Source organism: Vitis riparia, chromosome 15, assembly GCF_004353265.1.
Source record: "Vitis riparia cultivar Riparia Gloire de Montpellier isolate 1030 chromosome 15, EGFV_Vit.rip_1.0, whole genome shotgun sequence".
In the NCBI taxonomy this organism is placed as follows: Eukaryota; Viridiplantae; Streptophyta; class Magnoliopsida; order Vitales; family Vitaceae; genus Vitis; species Vitis riparia.
The window spans coordinates 8755543-8766944 of NC_048445.1; the positions used below are offsets into that span (position 1 = coordinate 8755543).

General features: G+C 34.9%; 1 protein-coding gene across 1 annotated transcript; it reads right to left on the reverse strand.

Annotated features, from left to right (window-relative positions):
* Positions 1–963: 963 nt before the first annotated feature.
* LOC117931778 (plasma membrane ATPase 1-like) lies at positions 964–10125 on the reverse strand. The gene is made up of 23 exons (XM_034852844.1): positions 9864–10125; positions 9631–9716; positions 9205–9300; positions 8944–9063; positions 8708–8806; positions 7497–7634; positions 7212–7346; positions 6358–6537; positions 5974–6180; positions 5722–5841; positions 5277–5396; positions 4878–5000; positions 4677–4781; positions 4446–4590; positions 3466–3630; positions 3148–3386; positions 3015–3047; positions 2850–2931; positions 2587–2747; positions 2160–2372; positions 1731–1913; positions 1424–1605; positions 964–1230 (listed from the first exon to the last, which is right to left on the reverse strand). The coding sequence occupies exons 3-23, from the start codon at positions 9259–9261 to the stop codon at positions 1131–1133; spliced, it is 2907 nt and encodes a 968-aa protein (XP_034708735.1). The 5' UTR covers positions 9262–9300; positions 9631–9716; positions 9864–10125; the 3' UTR covers positions 964–1130.
* Between the last annotated feature and the right edge of the window lie 1277 nt (positions 10126–11402).

Below are 11402 nucleotides of genomic sequence, written 5' to 3' on the forward strand. Positions count from 1 at the left end.
TTCATCTGGCATATGATCTTAAACTTTCAACTTTTCTAGAGGCCCACAAAATCGATCATATTATGATTGAGAGGAATCAAACTCTTACAAAGAGTGAGATTTACGATCTACTAAAGAATGTATTTGTAAACAATTCTCAAAAAACATTTTCTTGAGAATAATTTTTTTTAAAAAATAGTTTTATAATATTCTCTTAAATAAACTTAAAATGTTATTACTCTATTTTCTATATTTTTAAAAATAATTTTTGTATGTAATGCTTTATCTTCAATTATTTTTTATATTTATAGAAATATTTTTTTAAATAATCTTAGAAAATAATATAAAACAACTAAAAATAATTAAAATATGCTCTCAAAAAATATTCTATTTACTATTTATGGAGCAAGTCTTAAAAAAATTGTTTTCTATTAGAAAATTATGAAATGTATATTCGAGTTTGATTAATGGTTCTAGATATGCTTTGTTGTGTTTGGTTCCTAGAAAATTAAAAAAAAAATGCGAAAGAAAATAAAATATAGAGAAAAGTGAAGAAAAATAAAAAATATGTTTAAAATCAATAAATCATTTTTATATTATTATTGAAACTTATTGCACTTAATTCTGTTTATTATATAAAGATTAAATAATTTAAAACAACGTAAATTTATAACTAATTTTAATTATATTTTATTTTATTTTATATTTTTATCGGTGAAACCGAACATGAGTTAGTATTTGTTTTTCTTCTCTTAGTATTTTTCAGTAACCAAATGTAGTCTTAATTTCCATAAAAATGAAGTTTTGATTCTTATTTTCATTCTCTATTCCGGATTCCAAACATGCCCTAAATGCCAAAACAACATTTTTGGTCTTTTAGATTATGATCCCAACATCAAACTTTTGCACTAAAGCTAAGAAACTACATAACAGAGGGGGGAAGAGGTTGGTATGAGCAGAAATAGGAAGTCAGCAGTGTAGCCATTCATATAAATCAAGGCATGTTATTGATGATTTATAGAATAAACGGGCCATGTGGATGATCAAAGTCATACAAAATCCAACCATTTTCGACTTCAAGTTACTAACAAAACCATGAACAAGGAGAAAATGGAAAGGAAAAGAAATGAGAATTGCAGTCACAGCAACACTTAGACAGTGTAGTGCGGATTGATGTTGGAATCAATGTCTAGACCCCTCAGCTTGGCAAAGGACTCAACCCTTCCTTTCAGAGTGCGAAGCTCTCTCATCCTGCAGAGTGAAAAAAGGATGAATAAGAATAGGACTTTGAAATGAATCATACTAATAAATCATGTTCACGACAAAAACTCCAAGGAAAAATGAATAAAGAGAACCTATGCCAAACCAGGCAGCGCCCTCCTAAAGAATGGTATTCAGTCAGTTTCCATGTAAGATAGTAGTATAGTTTATCAGGGGAACTGACCTTGAGATTTCAGCCCTCCTTCTTGCTTCTTCTGCCATAAGGTTAATGTCCCTAAAAGTGCCGCGCTGCGAGAAGATGCTTGCCATCTCAGCAGACTGTAGGCCATGCAGCGTTCGCTGCTCAGTAGCCCATTTAGCCTCACGGGCTTCCTTGCCAAAGTCCTTCTGGTTTGTGAATGCGGTCTGTTGAAACACATGATGCACACACATAAGTCTTTCTACTTTCTTGTAGAAATACTAATCCATTTCACATGCTTTCAATTCAGAAACTAGTCATCCTTTTTGTGGGAGTGTGCAGTTTCACTTACCCTTTGGTTTACCACCAGACCCCAGGCTCGTCCGCTGAGGGCATACCGGACAGCAAACTTGATTGGATCAAGCAAAAGGTAAGTCAGAATATTATACACCCAAATGATAGCAGTCCAACCCCACCCAATCTTTCTAATTCCAGCAAATTTCCAGGTTGCAGTAGCAGATATCACAGTAGCAATCTGCAAGGATGAACGACTGTTGGTTAACCCTGGAAAAGGAATAGAAAGCTTTTCTAACTCTAGGTTGGAAAGTAAATGCTCTTAGGGGAGCACAACATGTATGCCATAACACAAATCAGTTCATATTTCCACCGATTTAGATCAAAAGGCACAATGTTATTTGGTGGGTCATTTCAGCCTCTAATGAAATCTAAAACATCCCATATTCTGAAATAGAACAATGACATGAATTCTTGATCCAATTACCAGTTGAGCAATAATAAAGGCTGTTACGAGCAGAAGTCCAGGTCGTTCTGTGAACGACCAGTTCCTAGAGCGAGTGACAAATATCAAGGCCTGGCTGATGGTGCTGACTTGAAGATAAACAGCAGATGCCAACTGTTCTTTAAGCTCAGTAGCTATGGTTTCATTTGTCATGTTAAAGTGGTGCTGATTGAAGTCAGGTACATCAAAACGTTTCTACAAAAAAAATAAAAAAATAAAAATTAATAATCATCTAACAATTCACAAAAGATTTTTTCATCTCTGCATTAGATCATCTTTATTAGCTGAGGTATGCATATTGATCCCAGACTCCCAAACCATCAGGCAAGTGTACCACAAAAATCAGTAGGCTCATATTATCCTAAGAAGACATGGGGTGAATGATAATGAAGAAAAGGAGTGAATTTACCGTAAAGAAGTTAGTTTCATAGGTTACATAGAAGAAAAAAACTGTCATTAGGGCCAGGTAAGCTCCAAGAACAACCCCAGTTGTAAAAATTTCAGTGAGCTTCCAACTATCAGGAAGTGGAGAAGGCTTGACCCTGTCTTTGGATATTGTCATTATAGTACCTGAAATCAAAATCAGGAAAAAGGCAAGAGTAAGAATATCATGTAACAGAAATACAAAGATGAAAAAAAAAAAAAAAAACGAAGTAGTTATGTTAATCTAACCATCATTAAGAATGGCAATGACGAGAACCATAAAAGGAGGGAAGTCAAATTCCCAGAAGCAAGTCAGCAACATAAAACCCAGCTGTTAGATAAAACCCCAGTTGCCAATTAGAAGAGAGCGATGACTGGATCACATAAACATGCTCAGTTTAGAGGGAAACTTACCACAATACGTATGGTAATAGAGACGGCATATATCTGAAGAAAGAAAAATGGAAGAAAAATTCAGAATTTATTGTCTCATTATTCAGGGTTTCCACTAATGCTCTGATTTTTTTTTTTCCTAATGTTGGATTACCGTGTAGTTTTTCATCCTCTGGAAGATTGCGCGGCTTGTTAAGACGGCACTGATGATGACACTCAAACCAGGCTCTGTTAGAACTATATCAGAAGCACCACGAGCAGCATCAGTGGAATCTGCTACAGCAATTCCTATATCAGCTTTCTTTAATGCAGGTGCATCATTTACTCCATCCCCAGTCATTCCACAGATGTGATTTCTTGCTTGTAATCTCTTTACAATCTCATATTTATGTTCTGTAAAGTCAAAAATGGAATCAGAAATTGGATTAAAAATCAAATTCACACTGCTCAACTGTCATAACTGCCAGCTTACCAGGAAAAACCCCAGCAAAACCATCAGCTTTCTCAATGAGGTCATCGATTGGTAGAGCTGAAACTGCCTCATCCTTATTTTCACCAAGCAAAGATGAAGAGGGATACATGTTTGTGCCCATTCCAAGTCGTCTTCCTGTTTCCTTACCAATTGCCAGTTGGTCACCTGCAAAGGATCTCATCATATTAACATTTGATGTGGATATGTGAGACAACATTTACAGAATCACCAAAATAATTATATAGAATTCTCATTTTGATCAGCATAAAGGCATTGAAGAGGTTAGTTTTTCTTCATATATATTTGAAACATCATATCTCAGAAGAGAAAGCAAACACAAAACTTAGATTACCCTGCTGACTCCCAGAAATCAACAGCAATAAAATTTAGTTACAAGAGCATTTAACCTCTCGAAGTTCTTGAAATTCACATCTTCCCACCCTATCAACCGTTAGTGTGATGATATGTTGGAATGAACTTTGTGGTTAAGGTGCCAAAACCAGAAAAAAGAAAAAGGGAAATTTAGGCCCTGTTTGGCAATTGTTTTCAAAAATAGTTTTCTGTTTTTTAGAACAAAAAAACTGAAAAACACGTTTGACAATTAGAAATTGTTTTCTATTATCAGAAAACAAAAAACAAAGTGTTTTTAGATAATTTCTTTTAGTTGTTTTCAGTTGTTTTTTGAAAGCTATTTTAAAGAATAATTAAACAAACATATATAATGATTAAAAATAAAGCTATGGACATAAAATTTATTTTTCAAACATATTTAAAAATAGTAAAAACAGGTTAAAAACAATTTTAGGTTCCCAACCAGACTTTTGGTCTACAAAATATTAGAAAACAGTTTTCAAAAATTGTTCTTAAAAACTATTTTTTCAAAAATAGTTATCAAACAAGGCCTTAGTATTCATTGGGAGTTTCAGGTGAAAGAAAGAGAAGTACTAAGACTAAAGACCATAATCAGCAGCAATGTGCACCTGTGATCATTTTGACACTAACTCCAAGATCAAGTGCTCTTCTTATTGTTTCAGCACTATCATGGCGAGGAGGATCAAAGAGAGGGAGGAGACCAACAAATTCCCATGGGGCACCAGAACTCTCTTTGTTTCCAGCAGGTACTTCCTAGAGAAAAGAAAGTCTGCTAGTAAAAGATTCATGGAGGCAAATGTTCATCCAAGATAGTAAATAAAGCAGTAAAAACTAATCACCTGGCGGGCAACACCTAGGGATCGAAGGCCACGTTCTGCAAACTTGTCAATTATTGAATGTACCTTCCTCTCAATTTCTGATTTGTTATGAGCTAGATTGAGAATCTAGAGAATATGTGCACAAAAACTTGTAACTATGGATGCATATATATGTGTCTAACTGGTTGCATTTAGCCAAAAAAAAAAAATCCACTTTCCTACCTGCTCTGGTGCACCTTTGCTCACTCTATGCATTTTACCAGCACCATCTATGTATGTAAGCGCCGTCCTTTTATCGGTTGGATTGAATGGGAGGAAGTGAATTTCAGTAATCCCAGCTCGTGCCTTACAATTGAAACAGGAATAAGTAACATTATTATTAGCTGAAAATGTTGATCTGACAGCAACTCCATTAAGTGGGTCACAAAACTGATATATAGGAGTAGAAATTCTTTAAAGTAGAAAGTTATGTGGTATAACTTCTGAAATTCTTGCAGATGGTTGATATTCACATTGGTAAGACATTCTGAAAGCTTTTTCTTGTATCTCATAGGTGATCACAGGGGAAGTAAAGCAGAAACTATGTTGGTTTTCTAAATATGTAGCACTTAAATCCAATACCTCTTTAGGGTCTGCTAACATTGAAACAATTGCAGCATCAATGGCATCTTGGTTTTCTAATCTTGATGCCCTTGCAGCCATGAGTACAACCATATCCTTGTCAACCCCTTTGGCAAAAACCTGAAATTCCATGGATGATATCAATATATCTTGAAAGGTAACTTACAAATAACTCATAAATTGATCCAAACAAGGTCTCTCCAACTAGCATTTCTTCTAGTTGTCACTGTCTTCTATTCATCACCCACATTTAGCTATGGTAAGGTTTTTCTTTTTCTTTCTTTTGTTCATTCATTTTTCTTTTCCAAATTCAACTGCACTGGATTTAGGAAGTGTGTATACTATTTTACAATGCAAACTGGTTACAACACTGCCAACTCAACCGATGTAGCTATGTTTTGATTCTACACTGACTGCAGGTTAAAAGATATGAAAAAAGTATAACCTCGATCATGTTCTTGTCCACAGTGAGTTTGTTAAGTGTCAAGGTGCCTGTTTTGTCACTGCATAGCACATCCATTCCAGCCATTTCCTCAATGGCAGTCATTCGCTTTGTTATAGCACCCTGCAGAGGATATGGATGTTAATTATTCACAAAAGATGTAAGAAATCACCATTATGAACTTTTAATCCCTTGATGATGACTATTTAAAAAATATTTCTAAATATTTTGTTCATGTGTTTGGGATTCACAAACCTGCTGAGATAACCGATGAGAACCTATAGCCATTGTAACAGAAAGAACAGTTGGCATTGCAATTGGGATCCCACCAATCAGTAGAACAAGCAGGTTATCGATACCAACACGATATTCCCTCTCCTGAAGCCCATATATCACTACGATTTCAATAGCCATCCCAAAAGCAATTGAGCAAATGCAGAAGTTTCCGATTGCTGTTAAAACCTGATACCATTAAATGAATCAATCTAACAGTTAATTCTTATCAAGATATAGACACAACAAGGACTTCTCTACTCGATATTGTTTATATTAATGAAGTTGAGAAAGCCTGTAAGAGCGTTTCAGACTCTCATCTGTTTGAGCTTGAAATTAGGACTAAAAAGAACTCCTGATATAAACCTTTTGAAAATGGCCAACATGTGTAGTGGTTTCCACAAGGTGGGCTGCCTTCCCAAAGAAAGTATGAACTCCAGTTGCAATAACTACTGCTTCAATTTCACCTTGCTTACATGTTGAACCTGAGTAGACTCCATCACCAGGATTCTTGGTTACAGGAAGCGATTCTCCAGTTAGGGCAGACTGCAAAAGACAATGGAGCATGTTAAATCCAGACTAGAAAATTTTAACATACTTGATAATCATACCGACATTACACTGTGAACAGACCATCCCGGTTTTCATGTAACAATTCAATTTTTAGCCGTTAAATCATTGGGATTCATCCATAATTTAATTCTCTATCACTAATGGTAAACAATGATTTGAAATAATCATTTATAAGGTTCAAAACTGGACTCAACACTATCTCTTTTAGTTCAAAAGGTCAGAGCTGAGGGGTAACGATCCACTCCTAACTTTGTAGATATTATCCACTCTAACCCCAATGGGTCCTTATGGCTTTAAAACGCGTCTACATGGTTAAGAGGAGCCCATGCCCCTATCTGATATGGGATATCACAATCATTCTCCATACAGTCGTGCCTTGTAATCCCCCTATGCAATCATGTCCCACAGGATTGGAGGACCAAACAAACACAAACCCCTTGTGGTTTAAAACAAAATCCCACACTAGAGTATGGAATCAGCTTTAATACCATTTGAAACAACCCATTCTGAACTGTACAGATGATTTGGCTCAATTGCATATCCTCAATGGTGCCTATAATTGCTTTATGATTTTCGAGTTTTGGTACTCACCCAACAGAATTTATGCAATAACAAGTTGATTACTTGTAAGTATAAGGAATAAATACCTGATCAATCTTTAGGGGATCTCCTTCAAGAAGACGTGCATCTGCAGGAATGATGTCCCCAAGTTTGATACTGATTATGTCTCCAGGAACCAACACTGCTGCATCTTCCTCACTCCATTTCCCATCACGTAAGACCTAGTAAGTACAGTTGTAGAAAGTTGAAGAAAAGTGGGCCACCAGATATAATGTATTCTTGGGCAGGCAGGAGAATTTGAAATCAAATGTTGGAAACTAATCTAATGAAGTAGGTGAAGTTGCATTGAAGGAGTTTCTCCAAAGTAAAACCTTTGCTTTTGGGGCCAACCGAGCCATAAGAGCAGCTGCTGCATTTCCTGCATTGTTTTCCTCTACGAAACTGATTGTAGAATTGACAATAAGTAAGATGATGATCCCAACAAAATCATGATAATCTGTAGGCTTGCCCTGCAAAGATTATTTTTCATCAGTATTTACCTCCTAATCTCAATAAGCATTCAAAAGGGAAAATTCATTCATGTGGAAAAATCTCAAATTTCAACTACTTTCAACTCTCTGCTAGGATTGAGTCCTTAAAAGGAGAGTCTTGATATAACAATGATTTTATATTATTCATTGATAATATGATTATTTATCTTTCTATGCAATTAATGAATAGTAAGTCTTGAACCCGAGTAATAAATCATTCATGATTAATCAATTATTTTTTATTAATATTATAGGTATTGGAGTGTAATTGACTCGCTTAATAAAGCGATGAGTCAATTATTTTCGATCCAATATTTTTTCTATGAATTCTAGTGATCATCACACGAACTCAATTTATATTCGCACAAGTGGAAATTACATTTGGGCACAATAGGGTGTGCTAGAGTGCACAAGGATGCATCAAATCATATAATTTAATTGAAGAGGTAGCCCTGGAGTTAGCTCACACTACCTTTGGTGCAAGACTCTGTTTTGAGCCATTGTGGTGGAAGACCAAGTAACATTTGGGCCATAGTGGTCATCAAATTCCAGTCTTCAGAACATTCAAGTCTAGGTAAGATTTCAGAACCTTAAGATCCAAAAGTTCTTTTTTTCATTTTTTTTTTTTTAATATTCTATGGGGCATGCTCTCTGAAACCAACACTCTCAATGTTTTAACCCCAAAATCATGGGTTTCAGCTCAACTTCAACCAGGACTATTATAAGCACAAAATCAAAAGATTAGGCTGTGTTTGGTTCCCAAGAAATTTGAGAGAGAAAATAGAGAGAAAAAGGAGAAGGAAATAAAATGTTAAGAAAAATAAAAACTAGATTTGAAGTCAATAGGTTATTATTATATGCTACTTCAAACTCATTTCTTATTTTTTATTTGCTATATAAAGATTAAATAATATAAAATATATACATTTTTTTAGCTAATTTTAATTATATTTGATTTTCTTTCTTATTTTCCATAGATAATTGAAACAAAAGAAAATCATTTTCCTTAATATTTTAGAACCAAACAAAACCTAGATGATTCAGAGACTTACTCCTCCATGTGCAAGAGCAATAGCCATTACAGCTGCTGCTTCCATGACCCATGACAGAGGATTCCACATAAATCCCAAAAACTTCAGTATTTTGTTTTCCTGTACATGAAAGAAATGCAGGACAATGAATCAAACCAAGGGAAAAAAAAGTGCAAAATAGCAGGGAAAACATAAGAATCTTGAGAAAATGTATGGTCTGAAGGTTTTTTTATTCTTCTTTTTTCCTTCGCACTGACCTTTATTTCTTCAAGTTTATTGTACCCAAACAGATCCAACCGTTGTTGAAATGCATCATGGCTGAGACCCTCTCTAGTACATTTAAGATGTTCAAAAACTTCTTCAAGGGGTATATTCTCCTGTATGAATCAACTTCCACTTTTACCAAACAGCCATTGAATCTCAAAAGAAAAAAAAGAAGGAAAAAAATAATGTTTTTGTCCCTTAGTTTTGAAGAATTGAATCTATCAACAACAAGCATGATGGGTCTAAGTTCATACTAGATCAACAGCTTCCTTGTTTATAGCCTCGTCGAGGGCAATCGACTTCTCATCCATCTTGAATTTCCTTTAGATTTCACTCTCCACCCAGAAAAACTGTGGCAGAAAATCAGCTTAGTTTAAGCACTTCTTATCAAATCATTCTTCCTTAATCTCACAACTTTTCAAACGATCAAGTTCTTGTAAATCTTAATTCAGAAAAAGGAAGAAACTCTGCCTACTATCCCACTCTTTTTCTTCAAGAAAAATAAAAATGAAAACACTATGCCATTACTTAATTGTGGATCAAAGAACATAGTGTAAACAAAAAGTTTGAAAAGACGGAAGAATATCAAAGCAGTGAACATAGTAATTAGATTCAAAAATCATGGAATCAATGACCGAGTCCCAAACCCTGAAGTAAAAAATCACAGATTTGGAGCTTACGAAATTGGAAAACCCTCGATCCCTCAGCCGAAAAGATGCCCTCAAAACACCATTACAGACCTTCACCACACTCCAAAATCAAGCCGCTTTGGTGGGTGTCAGGAGAATGACATTAAATAGAAAAACAGCCAATCAACATCAACATCAACATGAACTGGACAAAGAACAAGGCAGATGTATATATAGAGAGAGAATAAGGAAGAAGAAAGAAATCCAATGGTGAAGAGACGTACAAGTGGGTACAGGTGGCTAAGAGTAGCCATTGAAGGAGGTGAAAGGTCCGTAAGGAAGAAGACAATGGGGTGGCATTTGCAGCTCCGCCGGCCAGCATTGTCCATTGCTGTAAAGCCTGCAACCTCAGAGGCCGAGGCCATTAAACGACGACTTTCAAATGTTAGTTAGTTTTGCCGCCATTTGGATTTCCTTTGGATACCACGATTCCTCGGTACGCCAAAGGGAGTCTTACTATTTCTGTGCTTTCAATGACCAAAATGCCCCTTTTTGGCTCCCTAAAGTTTGGGTCATTGAGGAGGCCATTTCGTAATTTTCCCTATCATGACATCCCTACCTCAACTCTTAATCTTTGATAATTGAAAGATATGGAAAGAAAAAATTAATTATTAATTCTACAAAATCAAGGAGTCAACTTAGGTGGGATTTGTTTTTTTATTTCAAGACTAAAGTAGGGTTGGGCAAAAAAAAAAAAAGGAAAAAAAAGAACAAGAACTTGATGTTGATGAAACCAAACTGATCTTAAATTAAATTGATTTTAGTTAATAAATAAATTGGATCTAATGGGTTTTAATTTGATTAAAACCAACCAATTTGGTTCAATTTCCAAGTTAATTAACAAGACCATCTAAACAAATATCTAAAATAAATGAACGAAATGAAGAAACTTAATATTAAAAAATTTTAAACCACAAAAAGTATTTTAAAAAAAAAAAAAATCCATTACATATAAGTGATTTTTACAGGGAAGTTTCAACTTTTTAAATTTTATCAAAATTTTTCTTTAAAATCATCTTTTATACTATAAATATTTTCTAAAATCACTGCATCTGATCCATCACATGCACAAGAGAAGTATGGTTAAATTGCAAATACATATTTGGTTGGTTAAGGCCTCATAGAGAAATTCAATGTGGGGTGCACATAGAACTTTAGTGGATCATCCTTATTCCATTTAGATTATATTCTCCTAGTATAAAATACAATCACAAAATACAAGAAGAGCTTGCTATTTTCGATCCATTCAAACTCCAGTGCAAAATCCCAAATTAGGGTAGCTAACAACAGCTATACCAAGAGATTCCAACATTTTCTGAGTTTTACTAGAAATCCAATGTTCCATTACTAAATCTTAGGAGGGAAAACGTGCCACCATCTGCATAAAACTATATAGCCTTGTTAACCTAGGGCGTTACCACCAATAAAACTATATATATATATATATAGAGAGAGAGAGAGAGAGAGAGAGAGAGAGAGAGAGGGCAAAACCATATGTCAACTAAGTGTACAACAACACAATGTAGTTATGCAGCAATGTCTAAGTGTTGGGGTGTCTTCTCTTCTCTATGTTATTTTCAATGTTAAGGTCCATATGGGAAATATTGGGGCCAGGAGGAGTATGAAATCATGAACTCACAGCACAGGTACCTTCTGAATTTTTATTTTTTATTTTTTATTTTTACTCAAACCCTCCTTAGAATTCATAGGTTGATTTTTAAAGTTCCATGCTTTCAACAAGAATTAACTCCAATACCTTCCAT

Bases quoted from the DNA above. Each gene is read 5' to 3' on its own strand.
- LOC117931778 (XM_034852844.1), bottom strand. From the start codon at position 9,261: ATGGATGAGAAGTCGATTGCCCTCGACGAGGCTATAAACAAGGAAGCT. The intron at 8,807-8,943 runs GTCAGTGCGAAG...TTTCATGTACAG, and splicing joins ATAAACTTGAAGAAATAAAG to GAAAACAAAATACTGAAGTT. The intron at 5,001-5,276 runs GTATTGGATTTA...TTCAATTGTAAG, and splicing joins TGTTAGCAGACCCTAAAGAG to GCACGAGCTGGGATTACTGA.